At 35.4% G+C, this 23,995-nt stretch overlaps 2 protein-coding genes across 2 annotated transcripts in view; both read left to right on the top strand.

Moving 5' to 3' along the window:
• The window catches only part of LOC146158113 (glutamate--cysteine ligase catalytic subunit-like), a 46,566-nt gene extending 40,608 nt beyond the window's left edge, over window positions 1-5,958 (top strand). Inside the window, exons 14-16 of the mRNA XM_083383739.1 lie at window positions 4,052-4,113; window positions 4,597-4,717; window positions 5,379-5,958. Of these exons, the coding sequence (XP_083239865.1) occupies window positions 4,052-4,113; window positions 4,597-4,717; window positions 5,379-5,575 (380 nt within the window). The 3' untranslated portion in view covers window positions 5,576-5,958. The remainder of the gene's footprint in view (window positions 1-4,051; window positions 4,114-4,596; window positions 4,718-5,378) is intronic.
• Window positions 5,959-10,868: 4,910 nt separating this feature from the next.
• On the top strand, window positions 10,869-22,875 carry LOC146158112 (S-adenosyl-L-methionine-dependent tRNA 4-demethylwyosine synthase TYW1-like). Its single transcript, XM_083384347.1, has 14 exons — window positions 10,869-10,999; window positions 12,260-12,439; window positions 12,955-13,146; window positions 13,776-13,894; window positions 14,251-14,335; window positions 14,890-15,008; window positions 15,405-15,487; window positions 16,260-16,374; window positions 17,137-17,303; window positions 17,981-18,108; window positions 18,665-18,850; window positions 19,155-19,266; window positions 20,014-20,186; window positions 22,453-22,875. Exons 1-14 carry the CDS (start codon window positions 10,907-10,909, stop codon window positions 22,663-22,665), a joined length of 1,965 nt encoding a protein of 654 aa, XP_083240473.1. The 5' UTR covers window positions 10,869-10,906; the 3' UTR covers window positions 22,666-22,875.
• The last annotated feature ends 1,120 nt before the right edge of the window (window positions 22,876-23,995 follow it).

The following is a 23,995-nucleotide window of genomic DNA, read 5'->3' as shown; positions in this document are numbered from 1 at the left end:
TCTTCTGGTGATATCCATGAATTGAATTTTTTAGGGTATCCCTTCCATTTTATAAGAAATTTAAGTTTCCCTTTTTTTCTGCTTTTTCTAACCACCCGCTCGATTTCATATACATCGTTTTTCTTTACTACTTTTTGAAGTTCGTCTTCGTAAAATGTTCCTGAAATTTTTTCACCTCCATAGTCTTTGATGATATAAACATGTGGATTTGTTTTGAGAACCTTTTCAACAAAAAATATCTCTGTTGACCAGTTTTTGGTGTATCCTTTTTTGAATATACCACGAGCAACAACAATTCTTACACTGTCACCGATCTTAAATTTTGGTGGTTTACTGGGAAACCTATCTCCTTTGTAAAGCGAATTCCATACAGCTTTCTCATTACCATGGTTAACTAACGCAGGAGGTCTTTCGATACTCCTATGAAAAGAGTTGTTGTAGGAAAAAACAATATTTTGTAAAACATCAATATAACGATTGGTTGAAAAACGTGTAAAATATCGCCACATACGTGTTTTGAGAGTACGATTAAAACGTTCAACTATTTGAGCCTTTGTTTCCGATGTATATGTATGAAAAACAATATGTTTTGTTTCTTCAACCAAGTTTGAAATTTACGGTTTGTAAATTCAGATCCTTGATCGGTTTGTAGTTTAATTGGTTTTCGTTTACTTAAAGATAAAATAGTTTTAAAAGCATTTATGATACTTTCTCCAGTTTTATTTTTAATTGGAAGAACCCATGCAAATTTAGAAAATACATCAATACAAGTAACTAGAAATTTAACTCCATCGTTAAAGCGAGCAAATTTAGACATATCCACTAAATCACTCTGCCATTGGTGATCAATTCCACCAACAACAACACGACGTCGTTCAAATTTTTTCCGAATCGGTTTGTGAGGCGTATAGGCATCCTGCGACGACAGCCATTCACTTACACTCGAACGAGAGAAATTCGAGTTTGCAGTTAGTCTATTTACTCCTCCAAAACTTCCAATTTTTCTTGGGTTATAATACACTTCACTCATATCTCGTTCCATGTTCGTGCTTTTGAAACAATACTTCCAGCGGAGGGGAACATCCACTCACGGTGTTTTATACTACCAATAAGATTAGATGGAATTCGGTCTGCTTTTAATGCTTTTCCGAAATTCTCCCAACCTTTTGGTTTTTGTGCAATTTTTCTTCTTCTGACAAAATCATGAACTAGATCATGAATGCTACTTCCTGGAATAGATTTACCCTTAATTTCAAGTTCGCCGTTTTCATTAACTTTTATATTCGACGAGGATTTAATACTATCAACTAATAGTTTTCCATTGACTCTTGCTGTTGTCGGTAAACTACTAATGATCTGTTCACTCCATGGCTCATTGACATCCTCTGATGCTATTTTTGTTATTTTTGATGGAATATGTGTTTTTTCTTGGGTAGGAGTAACCATTGGATCACTCTGAGTTAAAGGTGGGTAGTTAACAACACTCATCGTAGATAATGGAATCGGAGAATTTTCCTGTTCATTTAGGTAAAATCGATAACGATAAAGAACTTGATTGTAGAGTTTAACTTTAGCAAAAGAATCAATAGAAGAATCATTTGCAATATCACTCATTTCTTTATTTAAAGAGGAAATTTGTATTTCTTTAATGGAAAGCTGTGGAGCAGGCTTTGATTGTAATTGATTCAACAACTTCGGGTCTACCAATGCCATCTTTTGAACATGTTCCATTATTTTCCGAGCAAACTTTTAGCTATAGATGGTATAATACTTCCGAGAAGAGGCGCTAAAAGAGCAGCTAGGAAACCACCTTTTTGAATAATTTTCTTTTTTTTCTTGATACTTGAAGTTTTCTTGGAAATGAAACGAAGATCTTTCTTAAAACGATTAAGTTTTTTTTTCTGTTTTGTCGAGAGAGGAAAGTTTCCATGTAGTATGTTTTGTGCACATTCACAAATACACTTTATTAACTCTGAGTCGGCTGTTTTTATAACAGACTTAATTACATGTGGTTTTCCCCGGGCTAAAAAATTCAGTGTGTCTGCATTACGTCTAATTTTTTGTGACATTTTACACTTGTTTTTTTGGAATGTAAACAAACTGCTGTTGTCCTTTAAATATATTTGTCCTTAGACGTTGTTCATCCGGTACACACTGCTTGAAATCAAACATCAAATAACCGTGTGGCTTCGATGTAGCATCTCTAAATGCTTCCTGGATTGATCTTACGTGAGAGGGAAGCACTTGTTTGGCTAAGTGTGTAATTTGTGACGAATCTCTTGGGTTTTTGAAAACAATAAGGTAATGTGCATTTAGGCTAATAGTTCGATGTTCTTTGGATTTATCGAAAACATTTTGAACTATATAAAAAATACTATTGTTTCGGTGATGTGACCCTTTCGTAAAAAGATTGGAAACACGTTTGTCACACGAACCCATCATATCATCTAAAATCAACAAACTATTCTCCATTGAATCAATATCCAACGAAAATCCATTAACAAAGTTAACGTTTTTCATTTGTTTGTAGGAGTCCTGCCACTCAGAATAGAACCATACTATATTTTGTGGCTTGGGTTTAATCAATTCTTCTTCGATAACACGCTTTACAAATTGTGTTTTCCCACAACCTGTTGGACCCGCTACGACACAAGTGAAGGGGTGAATGAAATCCATTAAATTCAAGAAAGGTTTTCGAATAACATAGATTTTAATATACCTGAAAAACAATAATAAAATCCGTCATCTTCAAGTTAAATTACCAAACAACTAAAGTTTTAATGAACTAAATATAAAATACCATCTCATTGCTCTTTACGTCAATAGAAAACCAATACTGGCTATAATTAGGAAACCAGTCTTGATAGGGAAACACTGTTTCCTCTCTGCTCGCTTCTCTGTGAACGAGCCCAAATCTGCCAAAACAAACAAGACAACCAATGCACAGTTCGACTTTACCAATCGACGATATTTTTGGCACACTTCGTGCAAAGGTCACTTTTTGAAATTGGCACACCTCGCGCAAAAGTAGATTTCTGGCTCTTCTGAAAATTTTACAAAAAATCTTTTGGGCCTAACAGAAACATTGCAACGTAGAGAACTACCTTACCTTACCGTATCACACATTTTGTCACTTTTTGACACTTCCACCTTCACTTCCGGAAACTTATAAAAACGTTTTTTTTCACCCAAAGACGCTTTTTTGCTCCTCAGGGTACTTTTGCACACTTTTGAACACTTTTCAATTTTACTTTTGCTCACCGGATGTAACCTGAATACGCCGGAATACACTTCCGTACACCTGGGCACACGGCACACTTCGCGCAAGGAAAACACTACTAGTGTACACCAACATGGCTGTATAGACCAGGGTTGTAAGTAGTAATGTCCGATATATCTGATCGAAAATCCGATACCCGATGCCAAGCGGTAGTATCGTTATTCGTCCGATACTAGGGTGGCATCGGTGCCGATCCGATACCCAATTAAAAATAAAATTTCAATCCTAATTTGCGAGTAATCTACTTTAATAAAATAAATTCATCAAAGGAAGTTATAGTTTAACAACGCGTGGCCTAACCTAACTTATATATATATATTTTGTTATTTATGAACCTGAAAAAATACGTTTAAACATGCCAGTTCCATCTATTGTGCTTTTGTAAGCATTGGAATAACGTCATTAGGCATCGGATTGTGGTACTTTTTGTCCAAAATGTCGGGTATCGGTCTAGAAATAGAAAAGTTGAGTATCAGGCATTCCTAGTCGTAAGTCAGTCCGCTTTTTGGACAGAGTATAGGACTTTTTTGGAAACAATTTTTGCATATTTAGCCTTTAATACTAACTGTGCCATTTGGCTTGGTATTTTTATTATTTTTGACGGACGAACAAAATACTTTGCCTTTGGATACTACATGAGTCGAAGCTTAAAAGTATTTAATATTCATTAAACAATAACGCCCTTTTTGTTTCTGTGACAAGATTAAATAGAAAACTCAGTAATTGCGAAAAATAACCATTCTAAGTAATTTTTTTGATAAACTGTTTCAGCTTCAAGTGATTTGTCGTCATTATGCCAAGAGATGTCCCTCAATACAATTATAAACGGCGAGGTAAGTTATGTACTATGTATTAACCAGTTATTTAATGTTTAAGTTCCTTATCCCGTGATTCAATGTTTAAGAAAATCTTTCATTTTCGAGGGTGCGATGTGACGCACAACGCCTTTGGGCTGAAACGATTTTATTAAATTGGACAGACTGGAAATCTGATACAGTTCCCGGGCATGATAAGTTACAATGGCCAAAGATTACAGTTTTTGGGGCATGGCCACCTGCCCCTACCTAATCCACCCTTCTCTGTATACCTGTATACTGATTTTTTAGGAAAATTTGCCCCTGGATAAATGTCAGAAAATAACTTCAAAAATGAAGGGCAAAAATTTGTAAAGTAAAAAGTAACTGCCCATGACGATGACATAAAATTACTTTTTAAATATTTAAATTATTTCTAGGTGCGTGAAAAAACTTCCAAATACGAATAAGGATGTAACTCATATAAATATGTGCTAATAGCCTTTATTTATTATATTACAGGTCGGCGTTTTTCTCGGCTTCATTCCGCTGATCCGACGATACTTGGACAGTGTTGAGATTGAGGTTCAAGCGAGATGCAGCATCACCGAATACCTCAACCTAATCAGCAAGAGGGCATCAGGTATACTTTGGCTTACAAAAGTTTTTCAATAATTGAATTTTCAGGTATACCGAAGTTGTATGTATATCCGATAATACCGGATGCCGATGCCAAGTGGTATTTGCACTCGTTCGATACTAGAGTTATATCCGTGCCGATTCGATACTATAAATTGACAGATGAATTTAGACAAGATTTTCGCTACGTAGTGATTTCTACTGCTTTGCTTTTATTCTTACATACGGCTTGTGGAAACAAAAATAATATACATACCTATATTGTTGAGTTTTAGTAAAGCATATAATTTCATAAATATGAGGGACACGTCAATCAAGCACATAGGTGGGAGAACACAATAAACTACATATTTTACAGAAATACCAAGTTTCGTTTTTTTTTTCTCCAAGTTACCGCCAAATATGTTATTTTTCTTGAAAGTCAAAATACCACTGAAATGTTTGATACACTGAACCACAACATTCGCAAAGTTACTGATTTGGAGGTAAATTGGAAAAAAAACCGAAACTTGTGTAAAATATCCGCCACCTTTTCCCCGTAAATGTATAGTTTAGTAGAAATAAAACAATGAAGATGACATTATTTGACATGTAACAGAATGACGAAATATACTTTCTTTGTCATTTTAAGAAAAAATACACGGTGATATTGTTCTTTCCATCAGGCGACCTCATGACCGCTGCCCAGTGGACGCGACACTTTGTGACGTCACACCCGGATTACGCGCGCGACTCTGTCGTCACGGACGCGATCGCGTACGACCTGCTGCGTCGCATCGACCGCATTGAGAAGGGCGAGGTGGTCTGCCACCAATTGTTCGGCACTCCGCGCCACAAAAGCGTAATCGATGCTACTTCATGATTCGGCCGATGCGTATTCTTTCCATGCAACTGTGCCCTTTAGAAACGTCACTGAACTGTTGTTTTGCATCGTTTTTCTTTTCACTTCGAATAGGGTAGTTTTTTAGTTTTCTTTTGCATTCTTTACTGCCGAATGGTACTGTGTTTGCGCGTGGGTTCGATTAAGAACAAAAAAAAAAGAAAAAAAACGTCGCCGAACTGTTGTTTTACATCGTTTTTCTCTTCACTTCGAAATAGGGATGTTTTAGTTTTCTTTTGCATTCTTTACTGCCTAATGGTACTTTTTTAGTGTGTTGGTTCGTTTTTATCGTATTTTCTAAGTTTTTATCGTATTTTCATACTTTTTATTCTATTTTTCTCACACTTTTAAGTAAAATTAAAGTAAACACATTACGATGAACAGTTCAGAAAACCTATTTAAAACAAGTAAGTTAGAACGAAACACACTAAGCTCAATTAAATACATTAAAATCAATGCGAGGGCTGTTAATTATCAAGTGTTGTCAGGTGCTCTAAATTTTTTATTTCTATTCAGAGACTTTTCGAAGACTAAGAGACTTTTCGAAAAATCGCTAACTCGCAGTGTTGTAAACAAGTCATTTTGAAATGACTTAAGTCCCAGTCTAGTCATTCGTAAAATAACTTAAGTCCAAGTCAAGTCTTTTTGAATAAATAACAAGTCATTATTAGAGCAAGTCAACTTCAAGTAAAGCCCTTGTCACAAATATAAAATTTAAATTTTGAAAACTGGCCAACTCCTTCGATTATGAGCAATAACTCAAGTAAAAAATAACATAAACGCAACATATAGCAAGAAAATTGTTTTATGTGCAAATATTAGAACAAATAAAGCAATTTTGTGAGTAATTGCTTAACGAAAACAATTTATTTTAACCCAAGTCATTTGTCCAAATGACTTAAGTCAAGTCAAGTCATTTAAAAACAGTGACTTAAGTCATAACAACACTGCTAAGCCGTTCAGTCAAGTAACTTGATAAGTTTCTTCGGTAGCTTATAGAAACGTTTTACTTGTCAAGCATCGCATGCACATTCAGTTAATTTGGCGTGGCAATTCGCGCGCCTTCCATATTGAAAGGCATCAGTCGCTTGTTAAAGCAAATGGATGCAACCATATAACGCCCAGGAAAAGGTAATTAGAAGTTGTTAAATGGTGTCTTATGGGCAAGGCATAAAAAAGAAAATGATAAAAACAACTTCAGTATTGGCAGTCGTTTCCTATGTGGAAACAAATCAAATTTATTTTTAGACGACATTTAAACATCAGGATGTTTTGCAACAACAGCAAGCTTTTAACAAAATGTTGTCAAAAAGCAACGTCATTTTAAATTTGTTATGTGAGGGAGAGCACTTGGTGCAAAGCGCCACTCAAACAGACTGTCTGTTGGCGATAAAACGGTTCAAAATGAGGTGTGTAATCTCGTTTAAAATGAGTTGGCACAAACAGTTTTTACCTCGGTAAAATAATCTCGTTGTCGGAAAAGCGCAACATCAAGTAAAGCCTAATAAAGTGTAAGCTTAATAGAATTATTTCACACTGTTTTCTCTACTAGAATATTAAGCAGGCTGCGCGGCTTGACACTCATGTAGAACTAGAGGCTTCACCAAATTAATCTTTGTTAAAAGTCGTGTTTGTCTAATTCTAAATTTTTTTCACTGGCGCTTGTATCTGAACTTTGTGTGCTTTAAATGCTTTAATTACTACTTGAATAGGAAAAAGCACGGTTGTGCAAAAGCTTGCCCACATTACAATATTGACTTTTAAGTGTGCCACCTAATTTCTAGACTTGCAACAAACTAGGCAAGAATTTGACGGTGAAATAGAGTTTCCATACGTTCTTAAAGGATTTAAGAATGAAAAATATATTTGCTTTGGTGTTGGTTGTGTTGGTTATTGCTGTCTTGGCATCCGACGGTGCCCCTTTGTCGAAAGAAAGTAAAGTAGCCAAGGAGTAAGAGATGCTATCAAATATAAAAGATTATTTCGAAGGTGGGGTATGCAACCTCTTTAGTAATCCAGCATAAAGAATTATCAACGAGAATTGTTCTTTTCGATTTTAAGAGCATGTTATGCAGTTTGTGACTTATCGGTTCCCGCCAAGGTAAGTCTAATGCTTTACTATGCTTATCTCAGAGCACCTGGTCAAAATACGGCCTGCCAAGCAATTTAATCCGAGCCGCGGTTTAATTAACACAAGGGGCTGATACTTTGTTTGGTTTTGTTTCAGATGAACTGCTGAACGAAAAGAACAACAAATAAGGATCCGCGTCACCAACCGACAAATGCACCTGTATCCGATTTGTTCGTTTATTAATAATTATATTTAATTGAAATTGTATCCCTCTAATTAAAATATAAAAATCTATAAAAAAAAGGCTGATATCACCTGCCGAGTAGTTGCCGAGAGCATACCTTTTAACCGGGGCTACCTCGATACTAGTGTGCCTCGAGAGATTTATAAGTGTGCCGTAGAGCAGTGTTGTAAACAAGTCATTGCAAAATGTCCAAGTCAAGTCAGTAAGTCCAAGTCAAGTCATTTAGGTAAAAAGACTTCAGTCAAGTCAAATCAATTGAAAACAGTGACTTAAGTTCACCTTAGTCATTACAACGTGGCTGTGTAGTTTTTTGGAATTCACCCACCTCAAGTAAGCTTACAGGCAAGTAACGAGACTTTGGGTCGCACGTTCGGTTGGTTAACTGAACTTTTTTTTACAGCGATTTTCGATACTTGGAATTTTATGCCGATATAACGACACGCGATATTTTGAACAAAAAAGTTTCGCGACCCGATCCGATAGTAAATGACGTAACGTACGGCTATACTTGAATAGGCAAAATTGCTAAAATTCCAACTCTAACACTTTTCCCAAGTTGTGGCGTCACCAATTGCTTTATCGCTGAAAAACAGTTTAGCTGCATAGAGTAGCTAAGCTGTTTTCAATAAGTTTAAAAAACATGGCCGAAAATTTTATAATAATTTGATATCGGATTGGCACCGATATCCCCGTCTTATCGAACGACTACCAATACTACAACTTCGGGTAAAAAAACACCTGCACACTTCTCGGTGAACTTTACCACTTTCAGAAGGACGCCATAGGTCTAGGACACATAGGTCTAAGACACATAGGTCTAGGACACATAGGTCTAGAACACCTAGGTCTAGGACACTTAGGTCTAGAACACCTAGGTCTAGGACACTTAGGTCTAGGACACATGGGTCTAGGACACCTAGGTCTAGGACACTTAGGTCTAGGACACATAGGTCTAGGACACATAGGTCTAGGACACATAGGTCTAGAACACCAAGGTCTAGGACACTTAGGTCTAGAACACCTAGGTCTAGGACACTTAGGTCTAGGACACATGGGTCTAGGACACAAGTATTCTTCTATTCTGTCATACTAGTTCCGTTCCGGCACGTAAAAATAACATTTTAACACAGGTCTAGATTATCTGTTATTATTATGTGTCTGTAAGAACACTTTTCACACAGCCAATCAATTGAGAAAAACAAACGAGATAACATACTGCTGCGGTAAAATTTCTCGCTTAAATCATTAGTTTTCTACAAGTGGCACTCAACCTTTTTGGCCCGCGGCACCCTTTAAAAATTATAAAATATTTGCGACACTCTTACTAGAATTTTCGCTAAGTGATTTACTACAAAGTAGGGCTCGGATCTAAAGGATTTTTTCGGGGAGACTAATGGCAAATTTTGCATTACAGGCGTCACAAAGTTACGTTATAACGTGACGTCACAAACTTACGTCAAAACGTGACGTCGCAAAGTTAATCTAAACTTGATGTCATAAAGAAGTATAATCTTCAGTAGCCTAAACAGTTCGTTCATCTGTTGAAGTTTTAGGTCGGGTAGGACATTAAGACCACCACACAGTTTGTTCACTTTGTCAAAGTTTTAGATTGGACATACGTTTTTTTTTCAACATATAACCGCCCAAATTCATACGAAAGGTGATACGCATTCTATGGCACCCCTGCTTTGTGTGACTCATAAAAGTTAGACTATAAAAGATATTAATAAGAATATCAAAGCCCATATAGAAGTAGGTATCATTTTGAACGTTTCCAATAACTCTTTATTCATTTTCAACATCAAAATGAATAAAGAGTTATTCGAAACGTTTAAAATGATACCTACTTCTGTATGGGCTTTGATATTCTTATTACGTCTTACTACAACCTCCAACCATTATGTAAGTGCGAAAAATTTCATGCTTCGCGCTAATTTATTTATACAGCTGGTTTGTTTACGTTTTGATGCGGTCTTTTGAATTATAGATCAGCGATTCTTAAATGAAATGCCGGTATACAAAAAAAATCGCGCTCAATTTGCTCGCCAGGTGCGCCCGGACTTGAAAAGGTTAACAAACACTGTACTAGATTAACTAATAAAGTTATCGCGTTTCTCCCCGTAGTTTTATTACACTTTTCAAAATGGATGACGACGTGTACTAATCCGAGGCCCATCTTATTTACAGTTATTCTAACATTTTAGTAACACAATTCTTAGTTAACATTTTGTGCGTCCCGTAGAGACCTTCCTGAGTTTGGTTTTGGCCGGCGACTAGAAAAAGGTTGCCGATCCCAAAATCAAAATGAATAAAGAGTTATTCGAAACGTTCAAAATGATACCTACTTCTGTATGGGCTTTGATATTCTTATTACGTCTTACTACAACCTCCAACCATTATGCTCCAAAATAAATGATATTATTTCGAGCAATATTCTAATGTGTTTTATGTATCATGCATACCGTCCTTCACGTATCTTTTTAATTTAAAACAAATTATTTCATATTTTTCACGCTGCTCGGGTTTAAACTGTTAGCTGCATAATTGCGCGATTCGCTCGCGAAAAACAGATGTTTGTAGGATAAATTGAATTGTGACGCGTAGACTATAATTTGTGACGCATTCTAAACATTTGCATGACCCTAACAACAAATATCCTGGATCCTTTTCCAGTTTTCGGGATCCTTTTCCAGTTAACTATGGAAAGAGTGTTTTGAACGTGACAACAAATTCGACCACTGATTTTAGTTAGATTTAAACAGGGCACAAAAATAATTAAAAGGCAAAAATACATTTTTGGGGGTTATATGATCAGGTTTCCACCCCCAATTAATTGCGCCCCTGATATGTTGGAGGGGGTTTACCCATATTTAAGTAATTTTTTGCACGCTTCAGTGCATTTCGTTTAACCACGTGGTTAAGGTTGATGGTTGGCTAAACAAAATACTCGAGAAATTTGTTTGTAATCTGTCGTGGTAATTCCTTAACAAAAGTAAGTATGTTGCCTGTTTACGAGATAATTTGCGGCTTGGTGGTGCTGGTAATTTTGTATCTCTTCATGAAACCGAAGAAAAAGTGGACGGAAAAAAAGGTAAGTGCTTAATTCACCCTGGCTAACGAAACAACTAGATGCGCAATATATTGTAGAAAAACGCAAGAGATACCCTTTTACATTGATTTACTAGTTTGCTAATAGTATGAAGACTATTACTCTCTGGCATTCATTTTTGAACTGGGGAAAAGATATTTGCGATTTTTATTCAAACAAGGTTTATATTTTCAGCAAGGGTTATTAATGTTCTTGCGCCATCAATATTGATAGGTTTTTAAAGGGTGCTGTCAACAAAATAGTTTGGGAACCGCAATGCTTTTACACATAAGAAGCATCACAAAAATTACAAAATAAAAAATAAATTGTTTTTGCATTACGTACTGAGGTTCCTCTTTTTCCCGGATTTTTTCACTCCCGCGAAATGGGATTGAATAAAAATACTCTGGAATCCCAAGAATCCTGACAAAATTGTTGTCCTAATTACGTTATTATTATGTTTAAAATTACTTTATATTTTCTCCAAACATTTAATTAAGCTCATTTATGTTCTGTAGTATTGCTTCTTCAATCTTAAAAGACCTTCCCTATTAAAGGCTGCAACCTTAGATGTTTTTCTTTAGAAAACACGCATATGCAGGACGCATTTTTATTGGTTAAATAAGTTTAGTTTGTTTTTTTCCGCTTAACTTAACTTTAATAGGTTTGGTAATATTTTTTTTCTTTATATTTGTCAAAAATGACAAATTGTTTTACTATGTTGCTGAATACCAGGGTTTATAAAAAATTCCTGTGATTCATTATTTCGCGGGAAATCTCGAAAATTTCCCGTCATAACATTCCCGGAGAGGAACCCTATTACGTACACTAGAAGTACACCAGGGCACTTGCTGGCCTAGAATCCTACCACATTCCTGTCCAGGGTTCATATTGCTTTATTATTTGGGTGAAGGTGCGAGTTAGTGTTTAGCTTAGGGTGGGTCAAGTTTTATTAATATTATATTCTTTTGGGGCTGGTTTAGACCATTTTTTTGCACTAACAACACAAGTTGTCAAAATTGAAATTAAATGAAATAAATCAATATAATAATAATAATACCAAGAGAGAATTGCACAGAAATTGGCCAGCGGTAAATGCACATTTCCAACCCTGATATCTTGCCATATTTTTTAGTCTGACTTGCAGTGCTCATCTAAAATCTCAAACTAGGTTTAACCTAGGTAGATCCTACCTAAGTTTAAGCCACATATGGATTTTTTTTTAAATTAATAAAAAGTGAAAAATAACTTTTTGCTCTTTAGAACTCAAAAGATGAGTACGAATCAGTCAACAAAAAGGTGGTGACAATACTGTACGGAACCGAAACGGGAACAGCCAAAAAGTTTGCCCGAGAACTTTCAGTAACTTTGTCTGATTTGAAAATCACCTGTCAGCAAAGTGGTTTGGATGAGTTCAATTTTGAGGAAAACTATGAGGAAATGGTAAATATATGCATTGTGCAATATACAGTACATTTATTAATTCCAATAATATTGTTTGATTTTTTAAACTGCACAAACTAGTTAATAAAAAAAACCTGATTCAATTGTAGAATTGTATATCTGTCAAAGTTTAATTAAACCTACGTTTTGATGACAGATTTGTGCAAATCTTCTTCAGGGCAATTGGCGTCATTGGTATCACATCAGATCACAACACTTTTGTCTAAATTATCTGTATCAGGATAAATATTGCTATCAAATAAATTGTAACATAATGACTGGAAGTTGTAGTTAGGGTGGAAGACTATCAAAGCTCATACATAAGTATAGGAAGCATTTTGAACGTTCAAATAAATCTTAAGATAATAGCTGTAGATTGTAATTAGATATAGCATGGATATGAAAACCCATGTACAGAAAAAGGTATCATTTTGTACATGTTTCGAATAAATCTTCATTCATTTCTAACATAACTCTTTGTATCAATACGCTTATCAAAATATGTTGTTTTTCAGCTAAACGGTGGAATATGTTTGATCCTGGTTTCCACAACCACAGATGGTCAGGCTCCGAGCAATGCAAAGTGGTTTTGCAAGTGGCTGGAGGAGGTTGCAATGGACTTCCGAGTGCAAAAGTCCTTGTTGAGGGGCTTGAAGTTTGCAGTTTTTGGACTCGGGGATTCTGCCTACGGTGATAACTACAACAAGGTAATTGCGTTCTGTACTACGAATACTTTACCGATATTCCACTCCTACCATTATATATTATAGTATGAAATTATTATATAGCACTTTCTTGTAAAAATAAACAAATTTCAAAAAAAAAATATTTCCGCATTGTTAATTTTTCCACACATTAAGCAACTTTCATATTGGTAATTTAAACAAATGTTTTAATATTTAGATTGGGTGCATCAAACTTGTGACACTCATGACTGTTTAAAGGCACTACATTATATAAGTTTTCCTAAATCGCTGTTAATTGTAAAAGTGTCATGGCGGGCGGAGCGTTTTGGCCAAAGTTTGACTCTGAAGTCGGACTCAGGTTATTTTTATTCGGCTCTGCAGTCCTGGTGTAAAATTAGCCTAATTTTCATCCAAATTGTTGGATGCAATTCAACAATAAATTTAGACAATACAACATAAACTGAACGTCAATTTCATAACGTTTACAATAGTTTTATTATACAGTTCTTAGTTTTTCTTCATTTAACAGTAATTATTTTGTAAATGATAATTTTGTATTTGCTTTATTATCGTTTCAAGATCAATTTTAGCTAAAAACATGAGTTTGAGATGCCAGGAGTCGATTTTAATTTTTATGTACATTTCTTCAGGTTGGAAAGAATGTTGACAAATGGATGCATAAGCTGAGTGCGTCCAGAGTTTATCCTCTTGGTGAGGGAAACGAAAACGCAAGCGACAGTATTTATGGAGGGAAAGAAAGTGATTTCAGGTGTAATTTCTGATATTATCATAGTATTTTGGATGTATGAGCTGGGTTGACAATTCGAAGTATTTATATAATATATTACCTACATAGAAATCAAAAAACAGCTCCTCTGGTAATTTTAATTCTTAACCAACGTTTCGGCAACTTATGCAAGCCGCCTCCGTCAGAGTGAATCACACTGAACGCTCGTACAATAAACGAAAAACACACAAAGAAAAAAAATCAGAAAAACGCGAGCAACAAAACGATAAGAAAATAATTAGCGATAACGCTTTGTCTCTAGTCCTTCAGCAGGTGCTTGTAGCATGCCGAGAGCATCATGTTGTTTTGATTTTTATACTACCTACATTTCTCTGTAGACATTGGAAGAGTGAAATTGTTGACGCAGTGCAGGACTTGTTCAACAAAGACGACACTGTTGATGCTACTAAAGAGAATGAAAAGGTTTTTATGTTTTTCTGTAGCAGAAGTTCTTTAAGTTTTTTTTAAACCTAAACTGCACAAAAAATTCACATATATATATATATATATATATATATAACAAGTATAATCTGCTAATTTCTGTCCAGAAATTGTCAAACTGAAATACAATTCAAAATAATTTAAGGTGAAGTCCCTTAAGGTTTTTTTCCATTAAACTCTGTGATAATCCATTACATATTTCAAACAATACACAAAGATTTCAATTGGATCGTACCCCTAAGGGGTCCACAGGCCCCAGTTTCAGAACCCTAGCTTTATAGATTTATTCTAGATATTTACACCTACTAAATCTAATGGTATTTAAATTCGAAAGATAAGTATTGCCACTTTTAGGTTAGCCGTAAACTTATAATGTAAAATGTTGAACCCAACTAATCATGAAAAGTGCCTACTGAACATTTACAGTGTTATCTTATGCTATATGTTTTTTCATATATAGTAGAGTTGTAGAACCCTAAGTCCATAATATTCCTGTTTTACTTATTTTAGAAACAGCATTTTTGTTTTTATTTTAGGACGAAGAATTAGTTGAATCGGATGAAAGTGATGATAACCAAAGTGATTCTGACAACGACGGACTAGTTGATGTTGAAGATGTGGGGAACACTATTTATCAACATAAAATGCAGCAAGAGTGAGCAATTCTATTTTATTTTATTCAACGTTTGGTCGACCCTTGTTATGACTTTTTTAAATTCATTTCATTTTTTGGGTTTATTACTTATTGTAAATAGCTTGTTTTTTACTTGGTATTGGACGGTTTTTGGCTTCTACTATATATCATTATCAGAAATGTTGAGCCAATACTTAAGTCCATATTTTACTGCAAAAATAAGATGAAGTTTATCTGTAAACAAAACAAATTGTGTTTTCCAAAAAATTTTTTTTTAAACAAAACTAAAGTTATTGAAATACCAGTAGCTTGATTTAAAAGTTTTAGTTGGTTACTTTTTTAATAACAGTCATCTATCTATACCTATATTACACTAATGGTATACTTCTTTTTAACACAAAACCATTTCTGTGTCAGGAACAAAAATGGAGTGACCCTGAGAAAAAAGGTTCCAAAAGAAATGATCACACCAGAACTGAGAAAAAACTTGACTAAGCAAGGTTAATACTGTACTTTTAACTGTTAAACCAGAGTTCGAAAAAGTTAACTTAAATCGGATTCTGGCCAAATTGTTGATTTTGTCTAGTCCTGAGTCCGGTCCGATCCTACAGTCTGTATTCAACACTTTTTTTGAAAATAAGGTAAATATTCAGCAATCCACTCAAAGGATTGTCATATAATTTAATTATCCACCCACGATACATGGAAGTTATCCACCCACGACACATGGAACTTAAAAAATATTTCACCTTATGCTTTTCCACCTGTACAAATTACCGTTTGCGATCTTATTGGTTTAAATTTGGTAATGCGCATGCGCATTTTGAACTCAAGACTCTGTTAGTCTTATTTGTGTCACTAGTCAGACTTGCGCAAAATAAATTGACTCCATTGAGGCCCGACTGCTGCGAATTTGCACTTCTGGTTGTAAGATGTCATGTCTTTGTTACCATAATTTCTTTTGGTTTACTCGTATTGAAAACTAATGGATCCAATCCGATACTTAAGTCATTATCAGTGTACAGGAATTTATTAACAATACAAAAGCTTAAACATGTTAAGCTGTTTTATTCTGTTATATCTAGAGATGATGGAAGTACAACATCTTTTCATTAGATTTGAATCCAAATAGAGTAAGAATATAATGAGGACTTGGCCATTTTAATGACTTGTTTAGAACCCTAGAGAATACCTTTGAATTATTCTATGAACTTCCCTAGTTATACCAAGTTAAATTAAAAAGGTTTCTTTTTATTCTGTTTTATTCATTAGGCTACCGTCTGATTGGGAGTCATTCAGGTGTGAAGTTATGCAGATGGACAAAATCAATGTTAAGAGGTCGCGGAGGTTGTTACAAACACACTTTCTATGGAATCGAAAGTCACAGGTACGCAGGAATTTGTATTTTAACATATATGAGACATAAAATCTCTTTTGTCTAAAGATGTTGCAGATTAGGGCAAAAAAATTACTGAAAACAAAAAAGCAATAGTTTGATTCTGGGCATCTCATTGGTAATGTTTGAACTTATTCTTACTTCAAATTGAAAAAAGTATTTCTAAATTATTTGATACTACTTTATAATCGTGTAACTGTAATATATTCCTAATATATTGCGAAGTCATATTAATATTTATCACTCCAAACTAATCTGACAACATTAAAAATATGTTATTGCAAATTAAAAATTCCTTTGGAAATTAATATTTATATAAAAAGGCACCGTTGTTGACTAACAATTTCACATTTGATTAAAAATAAATTAAAATTACCTTCCGAAAGTAAGTATCGTTGTTGTAATGACTTTAGTCAGTGCACTCAAGTCACTGTCGACTTGGCTTGAATCCGAGGCTTGTTATATATCTTAATTTTTCTTCATAAAAAAAATTTTTGCTAAAGATTGGGTTATTTTTTAAGTTGATTTAATTATCATAATCGGACTAATTTTACCAAATTGTTTTAGTTAAACGTTTTTTATAACAACGACTTGCCTTGAAACTGACTTGCTCTAATTATAACTTTACTTGTACTTCAGTAGATATAGTATAATGTCGAAAGAGCACCAATATCGACAAACAATTTTTTAATTGATTAAAAAGAACTTAAAAAAGAGGCCGTTTAAAAAATACTTAATTTTAACTGTGGCCAGGTGCATGGAAACGACCCCAAGTCTTGCTTGCGCCAACAAGTGTGTGTTTTGTTGGCGACATCACACAAACCCTGTAGGGACAGAATGGAAATGGAAACAAGATCCACCAAAGTTTGTCGTCGATGGAGCAATAAAGCAGCACTACGACATGATCAAACAGTTTAAAGGTAAAAACAAATGTTTTTTAATTTTTAGCCTGAAACATTGATTTTTTGACAACTTCACCCTTTTTTTAATTTTTAAAATAGTTCAAAGTAGAAAAACTTTTTTGTCTTTTTACTTAAAAATTACTCCCTTCATTTGAAAGCTTTAAACAATTTATTACCTTCAAAAGTGTTAGTTACAACTAACTCATTGTGTTCTTGCGCTATTTAAGAGTGTAAAGATAAAAAAATATTTGCAAAATTGACCTCTTTCTGTGAAAGCTTGTTGGGCACTTATGTTTAATGCCTAGAGAATTGTGTTAAAACTTCACTTATTATTCAAAAGTTTAAAGTTAAAAACTGTTTTTGTTTTTTTTAATTTTAATGTTAAAAAAATTTACTAGGCACTTTTAACCAAAGACCAAGCATGTCTGTTTACATAATTGCTGATTCTTACATTGTCTTTCAAAATATGGGATGCAGTTTATATAGATCGACCTATATCACTTTTTTGCCAATAAAGATATCCAATTTTTTTATTATAGACATTAATTTGCCGACACTGATACATAGGAGCTGAATATAGGCTGATATTATCCGTAAATCGATGTATGAGTTATCTCTAGTTTACTTACATTGTGGTTAAACTTTAAATTGCCCTCGTTAGAAATGCTTTGTAATTGTTTATTTCTACTTTTCAGGTGTGCCAGGAGTTAAACCTGAACGTCTTGCCGAGGGTTATTCGATCCAACACTGTGCTTTGTCGCTGGTCGGCGAACCTATTCTCTACCCGGAAATAAACGAGCTGGTTGCGCTTTTACATGAAAAGGTGATTGGGAAATTGTATAAACAAAATGTGTTTGATTTACTAGTGCGATGACTTGGGTTGGAAAAAATATAATTCTCTTTACTTTGACTCGAATCACAAATAATGTCATTTTAAAAACGATTTTGTTATAAGGATAATAATAAAAATGTGTTTTTCCACTTTTTCAGGGGTACCTGTTGGTTTTTATTAAGTTATTTACGAGGCTCCTTGACTAATTACCAAAATTTAGCTTGTCCTGCCTTTTAGTTATTAGATAGATGGGTAAATTCTTGGCAACTTTACAAACTCTGTTTTAAACTTGGCTAGTCCAAAAATAGTTTGTGCAATTTTTATATTTTGTGAGTAAAATTTAAATATGCAATTTTTACCAAAAAGTGCTGAATATATTTCACCGAAGAGGCCTTTAGTCTCTAGAGATAATAACCAAACGATTCCAACATTAAATCAGCAGACTGTAAACAAAACAACCAATAAATAAAAAAGTTACAACAGATTTTTTTTGGTTTTGGAAAACTTTTTTTTTAGATTTTTTGTTTTTTTTTGTAAAAAAACGCAGGGAATCTCTTCTTTTCTGGTGACGAACGCGCAATTCCCGGACGCCATCACTGACTTACTTCCGGTCACTCAACTTTACGTGAGCGTTGACGCGGCCACCAAAGAATCGCTCAAGAAAATCGACCGACCTCTGTTCAAGGACTTCTGGCCGAGATTCCTGCAAAGTCTCAGAGCTCTGTCGGCCAAGGTAAGCCTAAACATTGGTGGCAGTCAGGCAGAGGTTAATTTTACCGAGTGCTGGGACCGATTGTAAAAGCCCGTCTCTGCAAAGCAGTTGGACTACGGCTGCTCAAAGTAGAGTTACAAATCCTTTGATTAGTATCCACTTCTGTCATTTAGTGGTGCTTGTCTTCGGCACCATAGGCACATACATACTTAGTCTTGCAACTTAACCACTGCACCGCACACCCACTAATCGTTTAAATGTGCATTTTTTCGCGTTTTTATGTGTGAATCGTTATTTTTTATGAACCAAACTGCATTTTCACCAGGGCCAGCGCACAGTCTACCGCCTTACAATCGTCAAATCGTGGAACAGTGATGAAATCGAAGCTTACGCAAATCTCGTGGCACTGGGGACGCCAGATTTCATCGAAGTTAAAGGTGAGTTGTGTACTTATCAGTTTTACTGAATCGATTATAATTTATTTTTTGTGAAACATTTCGCCGTTCTTGTGAGTTTTTTGTAGGGATGTCTAATATTTAAAATAAAAATATTACTTTTGATTCGATGCCAAATGACGTCATTACAATGCCCTAACAAACAAAACAGATAAGTTAAATAGAAAAGTTCAAAATTAATTTGTTTCAGTTTATTTTGCCAAAATTTGCTTGAATGTTAACGAGGTTAGTAACCTCCAGTTACTAACTTACTATTTTTTATAAATTTATATTTCAACGTAGAATTTAACTAATTTGAATCGCAAATCAAGCCTAAAACTCTTATAAATTTGGTATCTGGTCGGCACGAGTAATAATTTTTTGAAATGGTATCAGACGAGTAGTTTAAAAAAAAAGCACAAAGTGCGATATTCTGTAATTTCTGTTTGAAGGCCGTTAGCAAAACAACAATTTTATCAAATTTTTTAATTTTATTTTCATATGTGTTGTTTCTAATACTATGGTATTATGGATTACTCTGATTTAGACATTGTTGCTTTTATTGGTCATATTGTGTGTTTCCATTCTATAATTGTTGTTTAACGGTCATTAGCAAAATAAAAAATTTTACCGAAATATTTCATTTCGTTTTCTTAGTTTTGGAAAGCGCCGTTTAAACTAGGGCGCCCAAACGTCGACGTCTATGCTAGACAGGTGAAAATATTTAATTTTATTTTCTTAATTTCTAAGGCGTGACCTTCTGCGGTAACCATGGTGAATCCAAGGACAAAATAACGATGAAGAATGTTCCGTGGCATGATGAGGTCATCCACTTTGTGGGGTTGCTAAGCGACCTGCTTCCAGATTATTCGATCGCAAGTGAACACGAACATTCAAACTGCGTCCTGCTTGCAAATAAAAAGGTAAACATCTGCAAATAACTGCTCTACGAAGCACACGTTTGTTTTTTCACTTATGATATGTTTCCAACTGCTAATGTCACCTAAGCGAAAACATATATCCCTTAAACCAGGGGTTCTTAAATTTTTTTCACCGCGTAACCCCAACTTTTTTTTGCTTCACGTGGACCACGGTAAGCAAGAAATTTAATAAAAGGACGCCATGAATTGACGTCACAAAACAAATTTTCGGTTCACGAAATGTGAAAAGAAGACTAGAAATAGAGACATTCAGTGCAAAAACGTTTTATTTTTAATTAAACTCTTTCCTTAGAAAAATTGATTACTTCCTAACTATATACCAATATTTCAATTTGGCCTTAGCGGACCCCCTAAAACTAGTTTACGGACCCCAGTTTAAGAACCTGCCTTAAACATACGTCCTCTACTGCTTTTTTTTCAAACCTTATCCGACTTACGAGATTCACTTGTCTAACCGGCGATGATAAAACCATAAACATTCCCCTAAAAAAACCCGATCTCGTTTTTACTCGGTGCTAACTTTTACATTTGGCGATGTCTACAAATCCAAAAATATTAATTTTTTAATACAAACGCAAGATCCCGTGTGTTTTTACCCTAACCCGTTTTTTTTTTGAAGTTTTTTTAAATTGCTTCAAGATACATTTAAATGTTTTTTCATTAAACCATTTTCTTGAAAAAAGTTCATCACTCCACCAATAAAACACTAATAGTTTAATTAGGTCTTCATGAAACCCATAAAACTAGTTCAACGGAAACACGCACTCAATATTAGCAAACTCAAGTGCAGTCAATATTAACAAACTTAAGTAAATACACACACAGACGAAACAAAACTCATAATTTATGCATCATTGCGATATAGCTTCCAGGCTAAATCCTTTTTTGTTATGCATTACAATGGGTTCATATGACCAAAAGGGTGAGATTTATTTAAAATAACCCTTTTAAACCGAGCTAATTACAAACTACCCGCCAAGGGGGTCATAGACCCCAGTTTTAAAAAACCTCCCGTAACCCCAAACTGACATGTTTTACTTGTCCCCCCCAGTTCAAGATCGATCACGGTAGTTGTAATACACTATTACAGGGTTTCTCAACCATGGCCCTAGGCCTCCCTGGGGGGCCACGGAGCGGTGATAGGGGGGGGCACATAACTTTTAACCGGGTAATTGAAAACGATATAATTTATTCGTTTTATCGCAGAAAATTTGGATTAACACGGCCTATCGCTGTGGCGAAACAATCACTGTGCTGCAGCTTTAAATCAGCAGCTTATATGCGGCGTTCGTGTTTTTTCCCGCGACTAATTACTGGCCGATAACCTTCGCCTAATCATTAGGTGTCCGTCAAATGCAGTGGGGCGAGTAACTAACGTGTAACGCTAGGTACAGATATTTCCTTACAGGGCGTTAATTTGCAAAACAAGCATTTCATTGTCAAACGAGAAGTAAAACAAGTGAAAACACCTTAAGCACAATGCTTTAAGAGCCTATCCAAGGGGGTTACGGAGCATAAAAGGTTGAGAACCACTGCACTATTATTTCAAATAGGCCTTCATGAAACCCCTAACTAGTTCACCTACCCCAAGGGGTTCATAGACCCCAGTTATACTTTTCTACTCCCAACCCCAAAAACGTTGACGTACATATCTTCCCATTTTTATTAAAAAACTGATCACTTTTCAAATATTACACCATTATTTTAATTAGAACTTCATAAACCCTTATAACTAGCTCAACCCTTAAAACTAAAACTCCTTAAAACTAGTTGCCCCCAACCAGTTTATGAATCCTTGATAAAAAAACAAAAACATATGGCTTGAAACAATTTGGTTTTACACGGTTTCAATTTACATTGCTTTTCTTGGGGATTTCCCCTGCCCTAGCCCCCAAAAACATGTTTTACTTGTCTTCTTCCAGTTTAAGAATGACCCCGGTAGTTGTTATACAGTAATATTTTAATTAATTCTCCATGAAACCCCTAAATCTAGTTTACCTACCCAAAGGGGTCCATAGACCTCTGTTTAAGAATCTCGGATCTAAACCAATGCTAACAAATAAAAAACGAACAGATGAAAAAACCTGCTTTGCCGCTATTTCAATTTACATTGCTTTCTGTTGGGGATTTCCCCTGCCCTCTAACCCCAAACTGACATGTCCCCAAGTGGTTCACAGACCCCAGTATAAAAAACTGTCAGTATAAAAAAAAATGCCAAACTGACATGTGATTTGTTTGCCTCTCCCAGTTTAAGAACGACGACGGTAGTTGGAGCACCTGGATCGATTACGACAAGTTCCACCAGCTCTATCAGCGCTACAAAGCGACCGGGGAGAGCTTCAAGGCGTCCGACTACCGACAGAAAACACCCTACTGGGCAACTTACGGCTCAAATCACCGCGGTTTCGACCCACAGGAAACAAGGTGGCACCGCAAGGGGAAGATCTCGCAGGGTTGCTGACCTTTGACCTTTTGCCCGCGACCTTGAGCTGATCCCGACCTGACCTTTTTAGGCTTTTCACCAAATGGCCTTGTTGTGTTGTGAGTTGTCAGGAGCGTTGCTAGGTGTCACAATAGGGTACTCGGCGTGTGTTCTAAACCTCTGACCTTCGAATGACCTTGACCGCCACACATCGTGACCCTTTTTGACCACGTGACGACCTTTTGGCTTTGTTGTTGTTGTGCGGTTACCCTTGTTGACCCAATGATGACCTTTAAGCGCCTTGGCCGATATCAAGTTCGCCGCTTAAAGGCAAATATCGGGATTTTTATTGGTGTACTGGCCTCTTACCTTTATTGGACATTTGACTCACCGATTTGATCTTGTAAGGGCTTTGGTTGACCTCTACGTTGTTAAGGTCACCGCTAGGAGGCAAACTTGTTTTTGTTCCTATGTTTTATACTGACCTTCGTGTGACCTTGATTGCCACGCTTTGTACGACATTGGCACGTGGTAACCCCTGCAGAGGTCACAGCAATGACATAACACAATGTATAGTAACCCCGTCACCCCAACCTTCGACCTTGGCCGCTATTCCGAATGACCTTTAGTGAAGTTCAAGGTCACATTGTGAATTCTTTACCTTAACGTTGACAACCCGAAGCAGCCCTCTATATTCTCGCATAGAGAAAAACAGCTTTTAAAAACTTACGATTTTGGAATACATCTCAACAGCTTGCCACCATTTAGAAGTTAGTTCAACCACAGTACATTAAAACTCTTTTTTAGAACAATGGGAATTTTTTCCTAAAAATTTGGTATTTTCAAATACCAGGAATTTTGTTTCCAAAAACTGACGGAGAAATTATTACCAGCAGTAATCATGAAATATGGTTTTATACCACTGTTAAAAAGCAACTTTTTTGCTGATTCGACAAAATAAACTTTCTTTTAAGTAATAATCCGTCAACTGCAAGGTTTTTCTTGCAAATGCGGCGGACCGTATGAGTTTTTCTTATACCTTGAAGTCATGTCCCGACAGTTCAAATTTATTTTATTCGTTTTTTGAAGCTTGTTTTTATCACGTAGTTCGGTGGCTTTCGAATATCATCGGCAATCGTCAAAAAATGGAAAATTATGTGTTTTGAAACTGATCAAGTAGAATAAGTTCTTTACCATATTTATTTTATTTTGTCAACACAAGGCTTTTTTAGTTGTAAGTTTAATCTGTTTTTGTAGCTCCAATTTTATGTTGCATGTCCATTTGGGTTGTAGCTTCATTTGGTCGTTTAAGCGAAGCAGGTGCTAGATTCATTCACAACTTTTTCATTCAACTTCCTTTTTCAGTTAA

The sequence above is a fragment of the Ascidiella aspersa genome, chromosome 3, assembly GCF_963924565.1.
Source record: "Ascidiella aspersa chromosome 3, kaAscAspe10.2, whole genome shotgun sequence".
In the NCBI taxonomy this organism is placed as follows: Eukaryota; Metazoa; Chordata; class Ascidiacea; order Phlebobranchia; family Ascidiidae; genus Ascidiella; species Ascidiella aspersa.
This window is presented reverse-complemented; position numbering and strand designations above follow the sequence as displayed.

Bases quoted from the DNA above. Each gene is read 5' to 3' on its own strand.
- LOC146158112 (XM_083384347.1), top strand. From the start codon at position 10,907: ATGTTGCCTGTTTACGAGATAATTTGCGGCTTGGTGGTGCTGGTAATT. The intron at 12,440-12,954 runs GTAAATATATGC...GTTGTTTTTCAG, and splicing joins AGGAAAACTATGAGGAAATG to CTAAACGGTGGAATATGTTT. The intron at 13,895-14,250 runs GTGTAATTTCTG...ATTTCTCTGTAG, and splicing joins GGGAAAGAAAGTGATTTCAG to ACATTGGAAGAGTGAAATTG.